Source organism: Tubulanus polymorphus, chromosome 1 (genome assembly GCF_964204645.1).
Source record: "Tubulanus polymorphus chromosome 1, tnTubPoly1.2, whole genome shotgun sequence".
Lineage (NCBI taxonomy): Eukaryota > Metazoa > Nemertea > Palaeonemertea > Tubulaniformes > Tubulanidae > Tubulanus > Tubulanus polymorphus.
The window spans coordinates 23,526,161-23,552,647 of NC_134025.1; the positions used below are offsets into that span (position 1 = coordinate 23,526,161).

At 35.0% G+C, this 26,487-nt stretch overlaps 1 protein-coding gene across 7 annotated transcripts; it reads left to right on the forward strand.

Annotated features, from left to right (window-relative positions):
- LOC141899915 (uncharacterized) lies at window positions 1-26,487 on the forward strand. 7 transcript variants are annotated; one of them, XM_074786552.1, is made up of 27 exons: window positions 1-137; window positions 1,054-1,290; window positions 5,726-6,049; window positions 6,173-6,323; window positions 6,502-6,681; window positions 7,897-7,944; window positions 9,522-9,763; window positions 10,136-10,261; window positions 13,644-13,809; window positions 13,891-14,145; window positions 15,063-15,197; window positions 15,284-15,439; window positions 15,548-15,667; window positions 15,804-15,839; window positions 16,620-16,721; window positions 17,418-17,522; window positions 19,180-19,301; window positions 19,729-19,809; window positions 21,023-21,122; window positions 21,208-22,947; window positions 23,040-23,090; window positions 23,370-23,918; window positions 24,299-24,315; window positions 24,400-24,587; window positions 24,680-24,852; window positions 25,133-25,283; window positions 25,424-26,487. In XM_074786552.1, exons 2-27 carry the CDS (start codon window positions 1,192-1,194, stop codon window positions 25,650-25,652), a joined length of 5,646 nt encoding a protein of 1,881 aa, XP_074642653.1. In that variant the 5' UTR covers window positions 1-137; window positions 1,054-1,191; the 3' UTR covers window positions 25,653-26,487. The 7 variants fall into 7 exon arrangements, with proteins under 7 accessions (XP_074642653.1, XP_074642637.1, XP_074642688.1 ...); XM_074786536.1 differs by lacking the exon at window positions 15,804-15,839 and adding an exon at window positions 16,119-16,169; XM_074786587.1 differs by lacking the exons at window positions 15,804-15,839; window positions 17,418-17,522 and adding an exon at window positions 16,119-16,169.

A 26,487-nucleotide genomic window follows, 5' to 3' on the forward strand; every position in this document is an offset into this window, starting at 1 on the left:
TGTATGTATGCATGTCAGCCCAAACATATGTTTTAAAACTTTTGGATTTTACACAAAAGTAAAATCGTCCTCAATTTTAAGACCTCAATTGCTGGAATACATAGGTTTGATGCTGTATTGGAATCATGTTTGAGAAGGTGAGTCTTTTATCAGTTGGTGTTGTAATCAAAAGTCGATAACTTTCTATAAGTATGCCACAGAATAGATAATAAGTGACTGACAGTCCAAGTGGGTTTTTCATTCTTAAGTAATTCTTGATAATCTGTCTTCGTCTCTCCATTTTACCAGTCAATACGCATAGATTGTCGTAATTTCTTTGAAAATGAAGTTATGAATTTGTTTACAGATTATTCAATTATTGTTTTTCATAACTAAATATCTATCATATGTTTTTCATGCAAATTTGCTAAGTAAGAGAATTTTTTTAATAAAAAGATGATAGGTAGAGATGAATAAAACTAATCGTCTTTTTTTTAGAATAAAGTATTTTATTAACAAATTACATCATGAAAAATAGTCATACTTGCCACGCGTAGAAACCGTATGGACAAGTGGCAAACTAATTGTCTTAATCCAAATGTTTGGTTGTAGATTACAGTACAGCAAATTTGATGGTGTCTATTAGTCTTTTCTTAGTACAAACAATATCATTAATGACTTGTCATAACTCAAGTGAATCCAATTAAATCTCTGTGCAAATGTTTGTAGTAAACCCAGTAGGTAGATTTAAATTCATTTGATTTGCCATTGTTGCATTAAATCCTATAAACCTCATGATTAATCAGTTGTGTCTTAATTAATCTCATGACCGCATTATAAGGTAGTTAACAAGGTGGGTAATTATGTCTTTTGAAGATGGACGTGCCTTAGCATGATTTAGGCGAATGGAATTTGCTCTCATAAGCTGAAAGATTATGGAGTGTGTTGCTCCTGCAGACCACATTGCCAGGATAACGCCGCCTCGGGTGGAATCAATATTGCCGCATAGCCACCGCCATCACTCACCGATCTGTGACAAAAATTACGCGAGCATTTTACGTTTCACTTTTTCAGGATGTAAACTAATACATAACGCTTTGTTAATTGTGGTACACGGACAGTAGTGAGAGAAAATGGATTTATAGCCTTGGAAGTGAAACCATTTGTTGGTTGATTGGTAATTATGATCATTTTGCGGCAGTGATATACATCATGTCGGGTGCAGGAAATTTGAATTTGTCGTTGCTGGCAAGGGGTGTCGGTGAAGTAAAGAAAAATGGCGATAAGATTGAAGTGAAGTTAGAGGCAGCGGTAAGTTTTTAGATGATGCAATACTGAAACTAACTAATTCAACATGTTCAGAAATATTCTTACCTTGTATATCTATAGACTTAGTTTATACTTTCTTCTAAACCAGCAATAAGTCATTGTATCTGCTTCCTCTTACAAAAATTTGTCTTATAGATTTTTTTTTCCTTTTATATATTTGTTTTTTTCATATGGCAAATGGCCGAGTACGAGAGGACTATCAGCAATATTGACGGTTCGATCTTTTATCGCATGAATTGCGATATATTTCTAATGATTTATGACATTATTTTGCGATATCATATATTGTTAAAAACTACTTAAGAGTTTTGTAAATAATGACGCTCACATGGGCAATGCTATGTATGAATAAAATATAATCAGGCTCGTACCGATATTTAAAAATCAGAAATACATTTTACGGCTATAAATGGTCGAAATAGTTTCGAATATAGTCTAAGGGTTTATTAGCTAAGCTCATTATAATGTTCAACGCGGTTTCGTGGCATTCTTAGAAATTGTTTGAAATTGCATGCAACAGTGTTATCTAAAGACGTTTTATTTACATCATTACTTTTCATTCATCAAGGTTTTAATCCTGTTTTCATTAATTTGTTATGCACTTTGATATTAGTTAGAGTTGTTCAATATTTCAAGTAGAAGAGTTCGATCTGAAATAACTGATTTTTTCAGTTTGTTAAGAAAGGTGTTCCTGAAGAGTCCCGCTCACTGATTGTCTTTAAATTTGGGAGAAAATTACTTCAATCTCAAATGTTGGATCTCCCTGATCAGAAAACAGATTTTGAGCCAAATATTTGGAACATATACCAGCTAAGTGGCCTTTTACTTGGAAATCAGGGAGAAGTCAGGGAATTTTCTTTTCTCTAAGAAAGTCAGGGAATAGTCAGGGAATTTTGTTAAAAAGTTAACAATTGGGGAAAAGTCGGGGAAATTAGTTGAGATTGCTGGTAAAATCAAACAGTTTCCATCTATGTCTTACGTATTTAACTGTGTTGATTGATCATTGGATTCAAATTGCTTAAATGCTAAGAGTCATCTGTTTCTGTGTTCATTGACGATCATGTCATTTGATCATGATGAATAAACTAACTTGTAAACTTGAGTAAGATAGAAATGGCTTACAAATCCCTGGCTACAGACTTAATGAAAGTGAAGACACACGAACGGTAGAAATGGAAATGAACTTTGATATACTCTGTATATTTGTATTTCGAATATTCCGGGCTGGCATAAATCAACAACCGGCCGGCGATTAAATAGATTTTACTGTTTGAAAATCAACATCGAGCCGCCAATTCATTGACTGCAATTTCCGTGCTCGGCTAGTCTTATTTCAATGAATAAAGCCGATTATCGCATTGATAAATGAATGAATAATTCCCAAGTATTAGTAGTGATAAAGCTCTGATTTAGATTAATGCTATGTCTGGATCGAGCAACGACATAGATCAGTGGAAACAGTTTTGAAATCATGACTTCAGAACTTAATCAACAGTACCCCAATAGATGAAGAATGCGTTTAAATGATTGTATGTGCGCTGTTGTATATCTATTGACTTTTTATCATTTGTGTTTTTAGTTCTTAGTCAAATAAATCTTTCCGTTTCATAACATGGATCACATTATACGATCAAATCTCGCTATAAGAGATTTCTGACGTAAAATATCTCTGATTATTTTGACCAATTTTAATCTTCACTTTTGATTACGTCATTGTGATATGTCTCATATATATCAATGTACAGTTGAATGTCTTAGATACATCAACATTGTGGCGTGTAACTATTGACGTTGAATTTAGAAATAGCGCAAAAGTCATTTTAGTGTAAAGTGTTCTCATAAACAAGATTTCTTTAATGGAAGGTAATTTTTCCGTACAAAAGTAATGAATGATATACCTGTGCGAGACAATTTTAATAGCTGATATTCTCGTTTGAGGGACCGTGCACAGTGAACAGAACAGGTTTTTCAGTATTTGATTAGTTTTTGAACAGGTATTTGTTGATTATATACCTGTCAATCCTGTGTCGAAGTGTAAAATGTCTTATAGCCAATAACATTCCCTCTGCAGAATGCGTTATTGTGTTGAAAACCCCATTTCACAAAAGTTCTTCAACACTTTGTCTTAACAACATATTGTAGCAATAGAGTAAAATAACTCAAGAGTTCAAATAATCTTTAAACTAAGTTCACATGTAGATATTTTTGTCATGTGTATCGTCGGTAAACTTATAATTGGTATTTACATTCATCTTTTCTACCAACATACAATAAACCATTTTACAGTTGCTAGCCGCCATTTTGTTAGGGTACTTTTGTCCTGTATTGTTGGGTCGTTTTTTTCTCTTTTTAAAAACTATCCGTGATGTGTGTTGTATCATATTTCATCTGTCCATGGATGGATTTTGACAGTTTCAGCAACATTCAAACCGCATAAATCTCTAGTTTTCAGTTATGTAAGAATCATTTTTCAAATTTGAAACAATGCGACTTGAGAGCGATATAAAAATTGGCGGTCAGTTTTTTCCGTGCGCATAGAAATCAAGGGTACTGAACTTTGAAGTTCGTTATTTTCAGAAATAATTTTCTAAAAAATCCAAGCATTTCAAGAACTGTGCGCATAAATGCCCTCTTTCAGGTGAACTTTGAAATGTTAAGATATCTTGCCTAGTTTTTTCCCTATGGCACTTAACCTGCAGCGCATGTATTGTCATTCCGAGATTCGGCGCTGTTTTCTTTGCGTGTATTTCAGTATATGGGTGTTATTTTTTTCATTTTTGATACACTTGTCTCTACGGAAAATGGTTTTAATTGTTGGTACGAGTATCAGGTTTAAATATTACGGCATTAATACTGTATTCCGTTCTCCGGCGCTAGTTCGTAATGGCTGTATTGGTAGCCGCTTTTACAGCAGGCAGAGGCTTACGTACATGCACCCAAGAAAACCCAAAATATCACTCTTTTGTTGTAAATGCAATCCACACACTTCTTGCGTTTTTGTGATGGTAGATGTCACGTTTTACTTTTAATCACCTGTGTCTGACATTAGGACTTGATACTTGATATTTCACCACCAAAGCAAGAAAATGTTTTCCTATATTTTCTTCCCGAGCAAATCAATCTTGTGTGTACTTAATAGAAAGTATTCATAGAAAGTAGCTGAATATTTGCCCCACCCCATTTGTCCAGCTTTTTGACCACTTCTCCATCCATCTAATTTAAGTAGATTTTTATGTAAATTAATTGATAGACTACTGATTTAAATGGTCATCATACTCGATTTTGAGTGTTATATTTCTTTTCTTCTTTCATCTCAATATAGGCCTATATGTTCTCTTCCCGCGCGCAACTTCGAATACGTGATCAAAATGCCGCTCAGTCTCACTGCTAAAACTGGTCAAAAAAATCCCTTAAACTCCAACATCTCAAATGTCTTCGATCTATTATTGCATAAATGACGTAATATTAAAACCTGATACTCGTACCAACAATTAAAACCATTTTCCGTAGAAACAAGTGTAGTAAAAATGAAAAATAACACCCATATACTGAAATACACGCAAAGAAAACAGCGCCCAATCTCGGAATGACAATACACGCGCTGCAGTTAAAGAGCCATAGGGAAAAAACTAGGCAAGATATCTTGAAATTTCAAAGTTCACCTGAAAGGAGGCATTTATGCGCACAGTTCTTGAAATGTTTGGATTTTTTAGAAAATTATTTCTGAAAATAACGAACTTCAAAGTTCAGTACCCTTGACTTCTATGCGCACGGAAAAAACTGACCGCCAATTTTTATATCGCTCTCATGTCGCATTGTTGCAAATTTAAAAAATGATTTTTACATAACTGAAAACTAGAGATTTATGCGGTTTGAATGTTGCTGAAACTGTCAAAATCCATCCATGGACAGATGAAATATGATACAACACACATCACGGATAGTTTTTAAAAAAGAGAAAAAATGACCCAACAATACGGGACAAAAGTACCCTAACAAAATGGCGGCTAGCAACTGTAAAATGGTTTATTATTCTGAAAATTAAAATGTATGATAACTTAAGCAAATTTACTATATGTCTATAATTTCTATTTGACAAAAATCTACTGAACAGCATGACTAATGCTGAAAAACATGTTCGAAATATCTTTGTTTTGGGGATCAGATAAGATACAATTTTGCTTGGAACACTTTTCTGTACTAAATGGTATAGAAAATCCTAATTGCATAAAGTCTTTCTTATTGTCATTTTGTAATAAAAGAGTTGAATATTATTGTGGTATTATGAATGAAATTATTCAGCAATTTGTCCCATCCGAATCAAACAATCAATGAATTGAACATAAAAACTATCGATCAATTTTATTCACTTCAGTTAAATTGTCATACTATCTAAACAAATGGCTTTTCATTCCAGGACTACTTTAACTGGAAAGATGATACAAATCGTAATTTCATATTACCACCGATCGCATCAGACAAACAGCCTGAAATCGGCGATTCCGCTGGGAACAGTCACTCGAATCGCGGTAGCTACGAAACAAAGTTGATAATTCCAAAAACATTTATCACGAGGAAGGGTGCATTGCTTTTGTTTTCGGAAGATCTGGCAAAAACCTTTGAAGAAGAAGAGGATGGCCGAGAAGAAGGCGGAGGAGGAAAAGATATGGCTCTCACAGATGAGCTTGATCTCAGAACAGTAGGAGATTTGGCAAACAGTATTTTAGCTTACGGAAGTCGGGTATGTAATATTCCACTCCATTATTAAGTAACTTGTTTCTTTATTATGTCCACTACTAAAGCTCGATAATCTAGCATAGTACAGGCTAAGATTTAGATTCATCCAATAGTTTTTTGTTCTCAGAAACCAGATGAAGCAGTTTGTCTCAAAGTCATTCCGCAACGAGATAGTCGTTCACTGAAGATAATCCGGCCTGGATTCTCACCTCGGCGTTACCTAGCTAGCTGGACAAAGTTCTTTGATACGAACTTCGTTGCCAGGCTGTCTACAAAAGGTATTTATCACTAAGTGTTGTCAATCGACTGCATCTTGATATCAGGATGTAAATTTTTACAAGATTTTTTCTTGCTTGAATTGGACCTACTAAAAGAGTTAATCAGTTTTCTCTCATTGATGAAAACTTTATAGAAATTGTAATTGGTACTATATTCATTTGTTTCCTTCACATGCAGGTTATCTCCACGAGAAAAATCTATACGAAAGCAATCAGTTTCTTCCACATATTCGCTACCCGGTTAACGTCGACCTGTCAAACTACCCGATGCCATACCGTATAATGAAGCAAATGCTCATGTCACCAGGAAGTCTATCTGGATATACATTTTATTGGTCTTTCCTCAATGGGAATAAAGGTAGTGTTATAACTATGCAGGATAACGTGAATAACGTGTTTGGAGCAACGTCTCAGACGTTTTATTGAGTTTATACACCAGGATTGGTTGAATTTTACTCCAGAGTTTAATTAGTTAATGCTTTAACCTAGCATGTCTGCTTTATTCTACATGCTAGATGTCCATAAGGCACCCCTTTCATACTTATGTCTATTTTCTTACAATCGATCGACGACCATAAAACTCAACAGTGTGAAACTGTTCCCATGGATGTGTGTATTGTCCATGGACGTTACCTCCTCTATGGCCCGCTGTTGTTTCCTGACCAATAAACACTACGGAACAATGAAGTTGAATTCTCCCTGGGGGATGATGGGAAATGAAAAGCAACTGCAGTGATATCGATCAACGTTTAGGCGTTGTGAAACAATACGTGGTTGTTTAGTAGAAGTAAATGTTCAATTGGAGTGAGTCAGGCATGGAAACGAGAAAGACAATATCTATTAATTTCCAATATGGTGTTCACTGGTGCAGTATGTCAATGAGACCCATAGTTACGGAAGGCCGCATCTGAACTTGATTAATGTTTTCCTTCATCCACATTCACACTAACATTTAAAGGTTTACAACATTTTACTTATAATCTTTATCATAAGTAATTAATACATATTCAACCATTTAACAAATTGCCTCAATTGCCATATTGAATTAAGGCCGAAGATTTGTTTAAAAATGTTCTGGATATCATTATTGCCTACCAGTCTACATCATCATACTGGAGTGTTGTCGGTTGTTTCATGAAGTTTCATCAATTTGAAAGCTCAAATGAAATATAAACAGCAATCCATAAAAGAGAACATTAAAATTCAGCTTCAATAAAGAAATCAATTTGCAACGACTCGATCCATTAGCACTATGTGGAAAATGCATTTATCTGCCGAAAAATCATATTCAACTTGAGATATTAAAAAATATCATGCAGGTAATTCATCATTCCTGCATCAGCAATGATCAGTTCATGAGTAGAACTTCTGTCAGTCTGAATGTAGAAGTACTAAGATAGATCGAAAAATCTGAATGACGCATCAAAACTAGTCGTTGTCAAAATCATACTTCCATTTTGCCTGAAATTCCAATGTGGAGAACGGTTTATTAAGTAAAGTGTATACATATACAAATTTTATTTATATTTCAAATATGATATTCTAATATAGATTCTTATTTGTTTGTTTATAGATGATGTTGACCATTCGGTTCCATCAGATTCTAGTTCTGATACCTCGGGTAAAACTCAATGGTTCAATTCTTTTGTGTATTTTTACCTCGCCATTGCTGGGCATCTGTGCAAATGCCTCCTCGATTCTTAACCTTCAATGCCAGGTCTTCGCAAATGCTCCTCTCTAGACGTATAATTTTCTTCAACAATCTAATTGTGGTTTTTTGAGCTATATAGATCTTTTTTTGGAGCAGGATATAGATGAGTCAAATGCCTTTTCTTTATTAAGATTTTCTCATTATAGTCGTGCCATATTTTCTCATATGAAGAATTTATGAAATTAATGATGACATTTTTTTGCTTTTGTTCAGGACACCAATAACAGGTTGTTGATATTTTTCCTAAGTAATGGCTTTTTTGAAAACACTCCTGATTCATCCGTGTGTCATACCATCATGTTGTTATGCATGTACTTTTCAACTTTTACTAACTGAATTGAATAAGCTGCCTATCCTAATAAGCATATCAAGTTGAAATCACTGTTATTCTTATTTTATGACTAATTTAATCTTATTAACTGTCACCTAATCGGGAGACTTAAATACGTAATAGGTTTTGACTAAATTTTAGACCCGCGTTATGAATAGAGTTTTAGTTGTTTGGTGAACTCCGTCGCAAGGTGACTACATATTAAGACGGTATAAAACTTCTTGGTCAACCTTTGTTGGTCGAGAAATTCTTTTCTAAATCAGCTGCCATGCAAGAAATACTGCACAATCAAATTGAATTGAATTGGTCAAAATAAAGCCCAATTACTACTCTGAAGTGTCTCCATATGTATATTATTAGATCAGTGTATCGATATCATATTAGCATAGCCATTATATCCACATGTATTTGGACAAACCGTTTTTTGGATTATGATTTCACTCAGGTATCGTTTATTTCAACTTTCTTTTGTTAAAAAGGCTAGGTTCACATTGTTTAAGTTAATATGATTATGTGTTCATCGTCTTACAACATCATGGCTTCAGTTACTTAGCTTTCATAGGAAAATTAGATCTAAATTAAGTAATTATTGACTGCATCTTTTATATCTGGAATACCCTCGTCTAGAGCTTACAGGGCTGCAACTCTGATTCACCCAAATCTTAACAGTGAACCAAAAACCAAGAAGGTTGTAGAAACTGAGTGAACATATAAGGATATAGTTATCAATACTATGTCCAATCATTCATACTGGATACTGTCTCCATAACCTAAGGCTTACTTTTCTGTGCTTTAAATTATTAATTGTAGTTGTTACATGTTTCCTGCTCCTTTGTTTTAAAATGGCCACATTATATTACATAATCATTAGTCGGGCTTCTATGTATTCAGTAATGATAAATATATATATATATATATATATATATATATATATATATATATATATATATAGCTTTACCTCACCTGGTTGGTATAGTTGAGTCAAACATGAGCTCGTTTGTTTGAGTTCATGGGTGTTCAGATTCATTTTCGCGTGTGGCTCACTTGATCAAGAGGATAAGAATAAAGTATATCTTCTCCCCTCATGGAGATGATAGAGTTTGATCATGCTGGAAAATCTTTTCTTCACCATTAGCTTTTTCTGTTTAATTTTTAGATGTAGCTGATGAGGGAGTGGTTGAAATCCACGGTGACATCGACGAAAACGACTTTTCTGACTTGCGGCTTCAAAAACGAGAAAAAACTTTGACAGACGGCGCTATATGTGTCGTACAAACAGATGAAGATGGACTTGTGCGAGAAGTCTCATATGCAGAGTTAGATGCTGATTATCAGCAAGAAGTTCTTACAGACCTTCTAGTTAAAAGTGCAATAAGTCACGCTCTGATGAAAAAAGAGGTATGTCATTCAATTTGATGATAAGTGATTACTGATCAATTGATCAAATGAAACTTAGTTACAATATATGAGGTAACCAAAGATACCACGATTTACTTAAGTATGGCATGGTTTACAATCACAAGATTAGACATTTTTCATGGTGAAATAATTGCCCTTTCTATTGAGTACAACTGGTCATTTTATGATAAAAATCCCATGTCAATCAAAAGCCATTCAGCACCTCAAGTACGGTACTCAGTATTTTAGAATAATAAAACTTAATTTTGGTGGCGATAGGTCAAAGTCTATTGAATTGATTATGTTTATGAAATTAAGGGAATAGAGAATAGTGTAAAAGTGGATTTTACATATGTGCATATTTTCTTTCAGCAACAAATGGAAATTGATAAAGTTAGGATGATAAGTCCTGGGCTGTCTGTGATTGAGTCTGAGGCCACATACAGCGAGGATGATGTACGTGAACGCGCCATGTTTGACATGGTCGAAGCAGTGCAGGTAAATACAAAAGAGCCTTGGTATTAATGCTTTATTGAGAGAGCTTTATCAAGTTATTGTCATCTTACCCCTGGAAAAGTGGTTCATTGGTGCTGGACAACCATAACGACCATATAGGTCTATAATATTTGCTCTTATCTGAGATTTTGATGGACACCCACTGAAATATTGAGTATTCTGTAATTAGTTGTTTTTAAGTATTTGATTAATATTTTTCAAGATTGCTTCATATGCTCTATATATTTATTTATTCAGTATCATGATTTGTATCTCATCAATCAACAAGTCACTAATGCAATAGGTACCTGGAGGGATAGCTCTTTACAGTGGCATAAAACACAAGTATATTGCTCTGATGTGCAGACCTGACTACTACTACTATTTGAGAGTAGTTGCTACTCCTTTAAGCACTCAATTAATCCTAAAAATATCAAAATATGCTTACAATCAGAATAACTTTCAATTAGACTACTATTTTAGATGTCAAATTCTGGTGAAAACTACTCCAAAGATAGATACTAAGGTAGTCAAGTCTGGATGTGGTTTGATGTGCTATCACCTGCATATTCTAATGGATCCTATACCCCTTAGGTTTTGACATTTCAGTTTTTAGGCCATTTTTAGTCTAGCGTGTTCATTAAAATAACATTAGTATTAGTAGAATTGATGAGGAAAATCATATTTTCATAGAATATAATTACATGGAAGAAAGATACTGGTATATTAAAGTTATCTTATGAAGGACGTGGTATACCATACTTAAGGGATACTAATAAATATCTGGTCTTTCATCGTACTGCTACGTGAAGAACGTGATTGAAAAAGTGCTACATCTATATTTTAAGCTACATGTATATCATCGAAACTGCATATGTTGCTGCTTCAGATACAACTGTCGAAGCCTTGTTATTATATCATAAATCTATGAAGTGTTACTGACACAAAATGCAACATGCATATTCTATGAAACGTTGTCATGCAATCTGTCCATTTTGTTTCTATGATGTTGTCATTGCATCATGTTTTTATGTCAGACTTTTTATGTATGGTGATTACTCGTCTTAGTACTCAATCACTTGGTACTATGCATCAGATACTATCAAAAATACATATAAAGTATGTATTTTTGATACTATGTATCAGATTGCAAGGGAACAAAACAAAGAAGAACCAGTTTCGTTTTGGTTTTATTCTACATAAACTGAATGATTCAGGATAGGTAGCATTTCTTTTAAAAGAATAAAATTGCATAAGCCTTCAGTTTGTGAGTCTGCTAACACTGCCCAACGCAATTCAGTTGGTAGTGGAAAATACTCAAACAAGAAAGCCAAATTAGATGTTATTTATTAAAAAATATGACCATTACAATAGTTTTCTCAAGATAAAATTTCATCGTCCAGTAATTTCATGAGTTAAAATGTGAATATCAAAAAGACCATTTCTTGGTACAGAAAATACATTGGAATTTCATCATCAAAGGTTATAAATCTCAGTCAGTCTGTTCGGAAAGTTTATAAAGTTTTCAAACAATGCAGTCTTAAGATTTCACATGCCCAACCAAACAATATCTCTCAATTACCATGTTACCTTGGCTGTCCAATTAATTGTTTGTTAAATGGATTTAAGGTTATTAAATTCGCGTATTCATTATATGAAATGCATATACTTAAGACGCAAGTCAAGTGGAAAATTTGGTTTTTACTGCGGTTTACCCGCTGCCATGGAAGCCAGCCACTGTGCCTGCCGCGTTATGTCCCTATTCAAGAAATATTCGACCCACCAAAGTGTCTTCTTTTGTCGTCGTCCGTTAACTGTACATTTAACTTTTGCGGTATTTTATGCTTCACTTTGTTGAAATATCTTAAAACAGGTGAATAGTTGAATTTGGTCTTTATTTTCTCGGTCCGGTGAGCTGAAACCGTTGCAAGTCAATTAACAGCAGACGCATACACGGTCATTCATTTCACATTGTTTGAATTCGCATTCAATGGAATAAGCCTTTTGCCACATATTAGAAGAAGTAACATAGATTAGCAGTGAATAATGTGATTATATATTCCTAGGACTGCAAATTGACGATACTTATTGGGAGTAAATTGCAAATATACTAAAAAAAAACAATTTTCTGAGTTTTACCGATTTGGACTACTTGTTTACATCAAAGAATTATTGCGGTTTTCATTGAGGTAGATGCTGTTGCAATTTGACAACCGGATGTCAATATTAAAAAGTGTAACTTGTGCGTGCTGGCTGCTTAGGATTTAATCATGATGGATGACGATAATCTAGATTCAACGACAATTGCTTATCCATCTAAAAACTGGTATACCGATAATACAGACTTGTTCTTAAAGTCTTCCTTCGACAGCAATTCAAGCTTAATGGATATGAATGATCTGCTACCACTTTGGTCAGCTTTTAATATATAACCTTTCAGGTGTTTCAGCACAAATTGCATCATGCGGTTACTATATTGAACAATGAACAATGATAATACAATATCGCCGCTGATGTATATACAGTACAGTAAATATAGTTAGTCTGAAATTCATATATTTATTTCAGTAATAGCTGTGATAGTTTATGCAGATACTGTTTAATAACACTCGCAAGTCTCATTTAGATTATGTGTTTTGTGCTGAATTGTTTTATTTGCTCTTGCAATAAGATTGAACATTGGACATTTTTTGTGGCAGAGAAGCAAAAGAATTAGAACTTACCGTGCTTATCAAAGATGTGCTAGTAACAATGGAGATTCATTTATGATGCGCATTTATAATCTTAAGTTTATATGAAACTGTTGCTTTTATCTTACGGAGGATCATTTGGGTTGGATAGTTCTGCAAAGTATTCTCATTGGATTCGGTATAGTTATTAACTCGTCAACATGTCTAGTAGCGATATCGCAAATATGAGCAGTAGTAAAGTTACGAATATGAGTACTAGCGATCTCGCAAACATGAACAGCGTTGAAGTTGTTGAAGTGGTTGAGTTTCAACCAACTGAACGTTCTTACAAAAAACGTAAACATCGTCGAATTAAACTAGACATGGTGGAATACGTTAAAGAATGGCGAGCTCGCGAATGCTTGATCTTTCGGCCGCATCACAACAGCATTAGAAACTGCTTGAAAACTACACAATTATTATCAGAGGTACAAGCGGCGTGTGTATTTACAAACGGCTTTTTTAATCCATTCCTTCATAGGAGGAGGTGCATGAAGCGTTGATTATAGGTCAAATGTGTTAAGAGGTTACGAAAAGAATCAAATTCACGGTGCTTTATGGAAATTCTTTTCAGACATGATTTGTCTGATTTCGGGCAGTGATAAAATGTCTCTTGATTTGAAGGGAAGTTTTGAAAGATTTTATTCTCTCTGCAGTCATTGCTAGATAATCGTGGTAGTGGTGTGTTCGATTCGCGTATCATTCCTGACCATGAAGAATCTCAGAAAACAATTCGAGCTCAAATTGCCGTCAAACCGCGAGCGAGAAAAACGTCGCGATCTAATCGGTCATCTTCCAGCCATTCGGACGGAAGATCTGAAGGTAATTTTTCACATTTTTTCATTTCTTTGACTACCCAGTGTACTACTTCAATTCGATGTATTCATTAGTATCTATTTGCAGCTGGTGTGAAGTCTTGGCCGGGAGAACGTGCGTATTGCGGAAATATTCCCGTTGCATCGTTGAAAGAATCAACATCTAACTCCGACCTAGCATCTGTCTGTTCAGCTCCAGCGATACCATTATCGACGAGTTTACCTCAATTGTCGTCGCAAAATTTCATGTTCAAACGTCCCGATCGTTCGTTCCTGTCTCCGATAAAAGATGTATCATGCCCACCGACTAGAGCATCAGTCCATCTACCACCAATAGTCAGTAGTAAGTACATGTATATTTTACTGTAATACATATTATATGAAATGTAGTATGAAAGAATGAAGATCGCAAAAGCTCTAACTTCATTTACCAAAATTGAAATAATGCGATTTTTAGTCTCTCACTAAAGACCATCCATACATCATATGTCCAGACATCAGGTTTGAAAAGTTTTTATAGGTAGTCAGTCTTTCTTTGTGTATACAAATTTCGCATGTAATGGTAGTCTATCTGCAAAGAAAATATTTCACTTCGTCTCCTTATACAGATTCTTTTTTTATTCTATAAAAAATTCTGTTTTTTGGGACATTAGATAATATATGTGTATGAATTAGAACTAGAGGTTGCCTCATATTGATGGTGCAGTAGTTTAATTCTGATGTAGGTGTAGTAGAAATTTTTAACTTGTCTATCAATTTTGATTATGGTATGTGAAGATCTCATTAAATCACGTGGATAGTCTGCAAATGATATTAGGTTAGGACCTATTTTGTTTGATTCTCCTAAGATAACTCAAACATGACTGTTTGTCTACACCGGTCCCTTAAGTTTATCACAAACCTGTCACTCACACTGGACATGGTGAATAACAATGTAATCTGCCATTAGTAACTGACAGTGCTTGGATTTGATTCATTGGATACAATCAATACTGGATATATAGGATATTCTGAGGATTTCGTTGAACTATGCCTGTTTACCCTTGTTGTACTTCAATAAATGTAACTGGATTTAGAATACCAGTTTTGGAACTAATTATTCCAGGTAATATGTTATGTAACTGTATTTGCAGTACATTAAGACCTCACTCATGTATATCTAAGTAATAATCTCATGTTATTTTGGCCAAAAATGTAATGTCTTCTTTGATATCTTGAGATCTAAGGGCATTATTAGTCATTAATTCTTTTGATTTTCAGATCAAAAAGTTGGTGCCTCCTTACCGGATTTGACATTAGATCCACCAACTCCTCAACATACTACTTTAAACAAGAGACATTTGAGCCGAAGTATCAGCAATCTACGACAGCCAACAAATACTAATTCACAAGAAGGTTAGTAGTTAGGTTTGTTTACTTCAACCATCAGTAGGAACTAAGATTAATTCTCAATAATTCCCTAACAATGTTATTTCAAACAGACAAAGCAGATGGACAAAAAGAAACCAGTTCAGACGGCGAAGCGAAACCAGCCAAGAGAAAGAAAAATAAGAAAGACAAACTGCTGGAAGCGCCAGGCCCTGTTCAGAAAAATGCCTCCCAAATAAGTGTTTCTTCCGTATTTAGCTCTGATCTTGGTAAGTAAAAATAGGTTCTCAATCAGGGATGTACTCGAAATACCTTTTGCGAGACCTTTCAGGTTAGAATTATTTTGTTTAACTTTCACATTATAACAACTATTATAGGTAGCAAACAAGCCCCAGGTGATGCCAGTATTTTCAGTGCTTTACCTGGCAAGAAGGCACCGGACACTGGCGGTTTCCGAAGTAAATCACCCTCACTGAAGAAGCGAGCTAGTAATTTACGTAAGTATTAACAAGAAAACTGACAACATCCTGACTTAGAGATTAGACTTCAAATGAATCGAATCTAGAAAATGATATGACACTTAATCTTAAGAAACTCACTGAATAAGGATGTTAATTGTATGCATATATACAGACGATGATTCAAATATTTCCATTGAAACGAATTCTGGTAAGCAGTTGCATAGGAAATATACCATATATAATTAGATACATATGGCTACATAGTTTACTAACAATGTACATGCATGATGTATATTGGTATTAACTAACCGCACATGCATATAGCTTATCAAAAGTACATAGGCCTATGTATTTTTGAGCTTACACATACATTTTTATTGATATGATATTCATTGTACATATATTTTGTCAGAGAAAAGCTAGTTTAGCTTTTTTAGATATTAGATATATGCCCTATAACTGCTTTGAATTGGCTGTTGCATTACAGTGTCAAAAGCGAAATCACCTTTCCTCAACTTACCGAAGATGCGTAAACCTGGTAAATGATGTTGTTCATATTTTTCCTAGCTTTTCATATTTTGTGCCTTGTATGTACATTTAGATGTGCCTGTTCTTTGTCTATGAAATTGGGAACTGCTTATCCTGTAATTCTTTATTTCGCTTTAGATACTTGATTTAGTAATTCCTTCCTTGTGTGTGATTCCTCTGTGGCAGTTTGGTCACGCAGAATTTCTTTTGTTGCCAAAACATTATATTCGGCAGTGTTTACATACTCGAGTGAACGTACTGATTTTCTACTATTTTCTTTAGCTTCACCACTCCATCTCTATTGCATATACCACTAGATAATCCGCTATAAGATCGGCTGATCATCAGATCAAATCATTTGTTCTATTAACATTTTGCGTCACATCTTTAAAAGGAATTACCAGTATGCAACACAGATACGCAATCTAACTTACCGGTGGTACCGTATATTTTTTCACAGGCTCACTGCAGAATGAAACACTGAAATCAACATTTACTGGTAGTGTAGTGCTTGCACCGGATGGAGAAGTGCTACCAGTTGGTGGAACTATTGATATTACAGGTAAGCTTGGTCGTATCATAACATCTTACCATTACTGTGAATGAAATCATTAAAGGTATTGAATAATTTGCTGTGGTTTTGCCAAAAAATGAACAAATTATAACTTCACACAGCTTTTTCACGTTAGTTAGCTTGCTTGACAAATTATTTGCTTTCAGAAACTCCAAATTCAGCAAAATCCAAAGGTTAATATAGTAAAGCTTTTTCATATTTTAATTAATGGCTGCACCATTTTCAACACAAGAGTATGTTAACATAAAATACAAATCTTTTCCTAAATAATTAATCAAATTCCACAATTCCGAGTTGTATTTAACTCAGACTAACAATTACCGTAGTAAATTTCCAATGAATTCAACGCATTATCAAATCTTAACTCTGAACTGTGGAACTGGGTCTGTTATATGTCCTTTTTTCATTTTACACTGCAGTGATATTGAATATATTTTTTTTGTAAGTTTAGGTTCATCTTGGCATGCAGCTTTTTCAAATGCTAGACTGTTAACTTAAATGTTGTATTATTCATTTCTATGTATCTGTTTCGTTTGGCTGGATTTCGATTCCAGACCATTTTTGTAAATCGAATGTGTTATTTATCTTGTTAACCCTACTAACACTATGGATTACATATATGACATTTTACACATTTGTTCAGTTTTTGTGGATTTTATAGAAATATCTTTAATACCAACATAGATAATACAACGAATGGTGATAACAGAAATAATAATGAGGTAGATCAAAGTGGAGATATCCATGCAGAACTAGACATTCTAGGAGCTCAGATGGTTGCTGAAACAGGTTCGATGTCCTACACATTTCTAGATATCGCTTCAGCTTTCCTATTCCTACTTCTCCTTTATCGATGTTGGTACCTTGTATTTCCCTTGGTCAAACTAACCTAACTCTCTGGGTAATACCAAAATACAGAGTATGTAATTCTGGCAATACCTCAATGCACTGTTGTATTGTAATATGCTTCTTTTCAATTTCATGGCTATCCTGATTGGTGTATGTATTTGATTTCTATGTTCTTATCTAATATATTTGTATATATGCAATGTTCAGCAAAGCTCTTTTAACCCCTTAGCTGCAGGATATGAGGGGTAATGTCATTGCCTGTGTCCGTCCATTAACTTGTTCCCATCATACAGGGTACAGTTGGTGTTAATCGCATTCAAGATGGCTGATTGGTAGCCATGTTGGATCATAAAAAGGCACTGTTCCTTTCCTACAGATGGCATCTAAAAATACACTGTTCCCATTCTCCAAGCCGCAGTTTTTGAAGCAGAGTGTTTGTTTTAACATATCAGTGTACTAAAGCTTAAGAATCTTATCGATTATTGTGCTATTGAAGATTTAAGAAGGCTGACTGGCTGCCATATTTGATTCTAACACTGTTACCACCATACAGTCAGCAGTTTTGATGAAAGAAGTACGCTATGCAGCTATTGATACATGTTTGTTTTGGTCATTCAAGATGGCGAATTGGCAGCCATTTTCGATTCTCATCCTGTTAGCTTCATACAGGGTGCAGTGTCCAGAGTAGAGCATTCATTTGCATGCAAGATGTCTGATTAACAGATGATGTTCCCTATCAATTTTAGTTATGATTGCATTCAAAAAGGCAGACTGGCGGCCATTTGACTTTTGAAAACCACTTTCCTATCCTACAGCATAGGCCTACAGTACTTGAATTATGTTCACATTCATAAAATTGGGGTTTGTTACAAAAGTAACAATCCCCATTTCAGTTGTATTTGCATGCAAGATGGCTACCAAGATTACGGGTTTCGCACTGAAGTTTGCAGTGTGCTCGGTCGGCTGCAGGTAATTTTCGCATGCGATCTGTTGCATGCGAAAATCACACCAATCAAAAATATTTGATATCTCCGCAGCGAATTTATCACTGCGAATATATTCCCATAGTATATCTGTGAGATGCAATTTTCCCTGCAAACCATACAAAATATAGCTAATCCTTGATGAACTCTATTTTCTAGACGTGGCTTATGGTAGGTCTAATTGTTTAGCACAACTGGAACTTGGTTTTTAAGAGGCTACAGAAACTAGTTTGTTCAACAAAAATTTACACAATGATCTTAAAGATAGTATGTCTGATGACAACTCCTCTCCTGCTATGAATACTCCGCCATTTTGGTTGGTTTGGAGAGTAAACCACTGTCAAATTATTTTCCTGATTAACCTAACCAAGGCTAGAACAAATGAGCAAACCGATTTGCTCGATTTTAGACGTATTTACAGCAAAAATTGTATAGTGTGTCCATCGCTTAAGGGTTAAAACCTAGTCTTCTTTATGATCTAGAATAAAGCATAATCTTTTCCACCTTTCCACATCATTAAACTGCTTTTTACCCGTATAACAATGAAAATGTGATATCTAGAAAATTAGATTTTCATATCGAAATAGTAACATTTAGATATATTTATCCACTAGATCGATTTGGAAACCTTACTGAGGAAGAACTACTGTTGCGACTTCGTGAACATGCAGCAAAAATTGCTGCTCGAGTCCTGCGACGATTTGGTGCTGGAAAAGATCTTGCAAAAGATGCTATGGTGAGTTGAAAGGATTCTACTGATTTGTAAATATCATATATGTTTGAAGTGAAGAGTATCGTGAGTACTCTAACAAGAGAGGAGATGCCTAACTTAATTTAATTTTGGATTGCAAGACTTTTGTAAAAATATTCTAATATAAGAAATATCATTATGGTAGTGTCTCCTATTTTCAAAAATACTGCCTTTACTAAAATGAAGACATAGCCAACCTAAACTATACTTACAAAACAGAAGATTATAGAACTTATTTTGTGAAAGCCACATCTAAAGTACATGTTTATTCCGGGTAAGAAAGTGCATTGTGCAACTAATGTTTTGTTTTGCACTGCTGGACTATACACAATGGCATGCAAATTTTGAGCGTGAACTATCTTAACATGTTTGTTTTGTGTGCTTCTTTAAAACTCTCATCAATTGATGACAGACGGCAGCAACAATTTGGCAACGACCACCAGATGCGGATACAGCTAGCAAAGCAGCAGATAGTGAGGATGATGATGACGATGTAAGGCGGTCATTGTTATATTATTCACAAGATATATTTGGCAACGCATTTCCTTTTTTTATTCCAGACTAACCTTTTTCTAAATGTCATATTCGACTAATATCCATCAAATTGTATTAATAGTGCATTGAAGAAAATTGAGTAAACATATTTGAAATATGGTATATTTTTGATGGTTATTTTTTATCACAAATTGTTTCCCTGCACTCGCTTTAGCTGTATACATATATAAGAAGAATATCGTTGTATATGCTAACAATGTTGATATCTTAAATCTAATTTACACAACTGCAAGGTGCACTGCAAATGAGGTAAATGAGGTGGCAATGAGGTAAACTGGCACTTTATTCCTATTAATGGCTTATCACATAGAATACCAGAAATCAAGATGCTTCACCTATAAAATGATTAACGTTCACAGTTACCATTCTATATCATTTAGATTTATTTGCTTATATTGCTTTGAATGCTACAGTATTCCAGGCTAGAGTTACCGGTAGTTCTTTTTTAGAATTAGACTCGAAATAGAAGCGTTATTGAGGAAATGAGATCAAAATATTACGTCATTTTTGTTCTGGTTTACAGTTTTAATGGATTTTTGGGGAGTCATTGTATTTTTACTGCATGTATTTTACTGACTGTACCGATTGTATTTATATTTGGTGATACAGGTACATGAATATGTCTTTTCTAACTAGGTATGTTAGAATGATTATTCTTTAGGTTAAAGGATGAAAGCTATACATTTAAATTGGTGTAAAAAGCTCTGACCAGCAAAATATGTTCGACTTAGAAAAAAGGCTAAGATTACCTCAGATTTAGGGTCATTTACTGAATATGAATTCCTTCTAGGAGAAAACTAATCAGGCAGCTTCATGGCTCTGTCAATCCTTTGAAAATTCTTAACATTTTCTCAGGTCTGAGTTATTGTTCTGTTTGCTTGCAACAATAAATCAACATCGTGGCTGACTTTTAATGATTTTACTGTCTTTTTGGGATCACATATTTGTCCGACTAAGACGATATATCCGATTATTAAATCTGGTACACGGACCGATTTTTATAGAAAAATTAACTGGACAATTCCAGATTGGAGAAATTCCTTCCAATTAGACTGATTTCCCAACTAACAGTAATTTGACATACGCAAGTTTTACTGTATAAACTCATTGCAATCCATAGGCCTTACATTTACAAATTCTGTTTTTTCTAGCTCATTCTGAAAGAATTGATGAAAGCAAATGGATTGACTGATTTGGATCCTCAGAGTGCTTTGTATAAAGAACTACTGCGACAAGCATTAGGAAAAGCATGTATGTGTTCTACATTTTTGTGTGTAAAAAGGGAGGTTGTGTGGTATTCAAAACAGTATTATTAATATTTCATTTTCAATTTCAGTGAATATTGATATTCCGGAGGATGCAATTATATCTGATGATCTATTGGCTGCACTAGCAAGTGGTCAACTGAATCCAGATGATATTGAAATTGTATTTGACCCTAAAACTGGAAAGCATATTGTCAGACTGAAAAAACTTACAGCTGAAAGACTTCGACAAATGCCAGTCGAGGCACAGGCAAGAATTTTGGCCAGCTTATCACTGGAAGAACGAGCTCGTTTGTTAGCATCTATGACTGATGAAGAGAAAAAGAAACTTTTAGCCAGTTTAGGTATGGAAGAAAAGGCAAAATTATTAGCAGCCATGTCTATGGAAGAACGAGAGAAATATCTGGCTATGATGACTGAGGAAGAAAAAGCAGCTTTATTGAGAATGTTACCACCGGAGGAACGAGCTAGATTAGTGGCAGCATTAACAGATGAAGAACGCGAAAAATACTTAGCAACTCTGACAGATGAGGAAAAAGCTCAACTATTGTTATCCGTTTCACTAGAGGATCGTGCCAAGATTCTTGCCTCTATGTCTGCTGAGGATAAGGAAAAGTTATTGGCCATGTTGAGTACAGAGGACAAGGCCAAACTTATTGCAGCTATGAGCATGGAGGAGAGAGAAGCTATACTTGCAAATATGACATTAGAAGAAAAAGAAGCACTGCTTGCTGCTTTAGCACCAGAAGAGAAAGCCCGTTTGATAGCTGCTTTATCAGAAGAGGAAAGGCAACAAATTCTGAAAAATATGTCGCTCGAGGAGAAGGCTGCAATTCTATCTTCTCTGTCATTAAAGGAGCGAATGAAAGTTTTGAATTCTTTATCTGAGGAAGATAAGCAAAGACTATTAAATGAATTACCACCTGATCAAAAGGCTAAGATATTGGCAGCGCTCTCAGAAGAAGAGCGTGAAAAATTCCTTGCTAATCTATCACTAGAAGAAAAAGCAGAACTACTGCGAGCCCTTTCACCTGAATCAAAAGCTAAACTTTTGGCATCCATGTCAAGTGAGGAGAGGGCTAAATTGTTGGCAGAGATGTCTGTTGAAGAGAAAGCGAAATTACTCCAAAATCTTTCAGCCGAAGAAAAAGCAAAACTTCTTGCATCAATGTCTGTTGAGGAGCGAGCTAAAGTTTTAGCAAGTATGTCGGAAGAAGAAAGAATGAAACTTTTGGATTCATTACCACCTGAGGAAAGAGCTAAGATAATTGCTGCTCTATCAAAGGAAGAACGAGAAAAATTGCTGGCTAATATGTCTGAAGAAGAAAAAATGGCACTTCTTGATATGTTGTCAACAGAGGAGAAAGGAAAGATTCTTGCTGCAATGTCAACAGAGGAGCGAGCAAAATTCCTGTCAAATATGACTTTGGAGGAGAAAATGAAAATGCTTGATTCACTTGGTATAGAAGAAAGGGCCAAACTTTTAGAAGCAATGACAGCTGAAGAAAAAATGGCATTACTTAATAGCTTGCCTCCGGAGGCAAAGGCTAAAATCTTGGCTGCATTATCTAGTCAAGAACGTGCTAACATTTTGGCCAATATGACTTTTGAGGAAAAACTAGCAATGTTAGAGGCTCTACCACCTGAGGAAAGAGCGAGAATTTTAGCATCCCTATCAAAAGAAGAACGTGAAAGACTCATTGCCTTGTTACCTGAAGAGGAGAGGGCTGAAACACTGAGGGCATTGAAATCATTCCTGAAAGCAGAAAAAGAGCGCAGCAAACTAGAGAAAAGACCTGAATTTGTTGTTGGTTAGTGTCAGTTTATAACATTCATTTCATGTTTATATTGCTTTTATAGCATCATTTCTAAAGCAGTACGGTTTTTGATTTTTCTATCTTAGGAAAACCAAAGGATTCAGATGAGCTTGCTAGACTGTATGGGCGATATGATGGTAAGGCATATTAATCTGCAAAATATATACATTTCTGTATAAATCATTTGATTTTGCGGTGATGATCTGTTGTGACTTGATACTATCAACTTACTCTGAAATGAACTGAAAATTAAACTAAAAGATTTGCTGTTTATTATATTATAATGACAAATGTGGAAGTATTGGTACATCTAACATGCGTGCAGTGTTTTTGCTATCAAATAAAGAATGAAGTCAAGGGTTTTTATGACATTTAAAGTGTTTTAACACTGTCTATTTATGATTCATTCATTACAGACCAAAATATCACTAAATCATCTGTTAAGAAAACTGCGTCCGTCCCTATAAAAAGTGCCGCACCTGCAAAGGCACCCCCTCCATCACCAGAGCAGTCAAATTTGTCCTTCGTCAGTGTTGAGAAAAAGGCTTCCGTTGATGAGGGCAACACTGAAGTAAACGTACCTCAAGTTAGCTCTTCATCAGGGCCACCACCTCCAGGTGGAGGCAAACCTAACAAGGATGTGCACATGTCATTAACACTGCCAAAATTAAAGGCCCCTTCTAAACGTAAAGAAGGTCCTAAGAAAAAAGAAGTCCATTCAAAAGAATCTGGCCAGTCTAAAGCCAAAAAACCTAAGCTACCAAAAGTTACAAAAGACAAGGTGGTGCTTACTAAAGTGAATGCAGAGCCACTAGAATCAGAGTCCGAGACTCCTGCAGAGGATGAAATCAACATTGAGGAGCGTGAGCTGACTCCGCCAGAGGTTGCAGAGATTGAGGATGAACCACTGGCTCCTCTGCCTATACAAGATAATAATCTCTTACAACCGCAACCCCATGATGAAGGTGTGAAATTTATATATTCTTCCACTTCCCTACCCCTCTATTATATAGCATTTTCACTCTATACATTATTTCTAACTACACAAGTTCATTGCTTAAGCGATATTTTTTTGGGTAAAATCTGTTCTATTTTACTCTAATTCTTTCACTCTAATCTAAATTTCTCACTTATTACCAAGTTTCTCACTTATTTAAAGTAAGTACATGTATAAACTTTGTTATGCACATTATCATGTTATACTAAATGTATGTATATTTTTGCCTATTCAAAGCTTTATTCCGATTGATAAAGTAGCATAAGAGATTCTGAATCAATATCAGATTTCGAATTGGAACTAATTTTATCATTTCTTTTTTCTTTTCATTTATTTTCACATTCTCAGGACGACGTGAGTCTAGTGTAAGTACTAAAGAAATCATTAATGATTATTAGATGATAAACGAAGTTCAAAATTTGAACGAAAAGAAATTTATATTTGAACAGGATACTACAACAAGTAGTCTTCGTGCTGCACAGAGAGCGGCTGTAGCCGAAAAACGTAAACGTGAAGTCGAACAAAAACGACGTGAACGGGAAGCGGCAAAGAAAAAAGAACAAGAAGAAGAAGAACGCCGAGAACGTTTGAAAGCAGATCTCGAGGAAGAACGAAGAGAGCGAGAGGAAAAAGTCAGGTAGAACTGAACATCTGGTTCCATGGAAAATTCACTCCTTGTTACATTACCTGAATAATAGATGTCCATTTTGAATGATTTCAATTTTTCAGACTTCAACGTGAAAAATCGAAACGAGACCGAGAACTACAAAAGCTGACCGAAGAGCAGCGTTTGAAACGAATTCGTGAGAAGGCCGACAAAGAAAGACGAATGAGGGAGGAAGAGAAGAAACGTATGGAAGATTTCAAACGTGACAGAGCCAATGATGAAAAACATAAACAAGGTGAATATCACTATGCCACATTAGTGTTTCAAAATATGGGTATGGTAAAAAAAATCATTATGCTTGTGGTGGCCGTCCCCAGTAGCTGTTGAACATTATTTTGATCCGCTATCAAGGGAAATCGTCTTCAATTTTTAAGAAATATTGAGGCCTTTTCTGTTGAAATAAGCATCTACCCTCATAAACTATAACTGACTGACTGTTAAAAACCGAATGGCATATCAAGACATTTTTATAGAGATACCAGGAGGAATTACCATTTCCCATTCATCACTTGTAGCATTGATGCAACAGAAGCATGAAGCTGAAAGACGAAGACAACTAGAAGAAGAACGAATGCTGTACGAAATGAGCGAACGCGAGCGTATGGAATATGAGCGTAAAAAGAAGGAAGAAGCAGAACGCAAAGCTCGAGAAGAAGCAGAAGCAAAGTATGTGATTTATTTGTTCGTTGATTCATTCCATTATTTTCATTGCCTATTTCCTTTAAGATCTATGAAAATGAATTTTCTTTATTCAGAATATACGCATGTGCTTGTTGATCAAATAAGAGGAATGTTTAATTTTTCAGGGCAAGACGCGAAGCTGAAATTGCTAAAGCTATGGAAGAGGCTCGTCAATTGGCAGAAGAGATGGCGCGTCGTAAGAGAGAACTAGAAGAACGTATGAACTTTAATCGTAGTTTACATGTGGAAGCAGAAGGATTGACTGTTACACAAGATGTATCTCGGTCTTTTGTGTCATCTTATTTTGATTTGCTGCAGTGGTTAGGAGTAGATTTACCAAAAGAAGGATTCTAAGTCGTCTTCCTGACTAGACACGCTTAAGCTTTTTGACAGTTGACTGATTTTATTGTAGATGGGTGTATAGGCCTGCACTGGAGCTAGAAGAGTTTTAACTATTTTTTGAAAATGTTCCGCCTCTAACAAATTTAGTCTCCCTACTTCTCGAAACCAAAGAAGAGATACATGTATCTCTTAGAAAAGTCTAGTCATACATATATATCATTGTTTGAACAGTCAGAAAAGTTTGATTCGAGTCACCTGTCATTAGATTTAGAAGTATTCAATTATGTAATGCTACAATGGTTAGGTTGTATTTACGCTCTATTTCATAGAAAAATACTGATACATGCATGTACATCTTCTCATGTTACTCATCGAGATTGTGATATTTTCCGGTAATACCAGTATCTAATCATTTTTGGCTGGAATAGATGAGGCTGTTCTGTGCTGTTGTTTAGGGGTTTGAATTTTTAGAAGAGATGCATTCAGTAGAAAAAAGCCCCACCGTGGCCGCATTTGATTTGCCCTGATTCCACTCAACTCCACAGCACACAAGGATGAAAAACCACCGGCTGTAATATAACCATTTTATATATGCTTCCATTGTAAATATTAACCGTGAATCAACTGAATTTGCCTTGATATAGTGTGCGCTTTTCATATAATTTTTTTCACTGGGCCACGATTATGAATCAATTAGAGATGCTAAATTCATTTATTTAGTTGGTTTATTTCATTGTGATACAAACATATTGTACTGCTGTTATTAAAATATCTGTGATAAAAAGGTTCGTTTTTAATGTTTGTTTTCATATTGCACAACGCTTTTTAAACGTAAGGTTTTGAAATA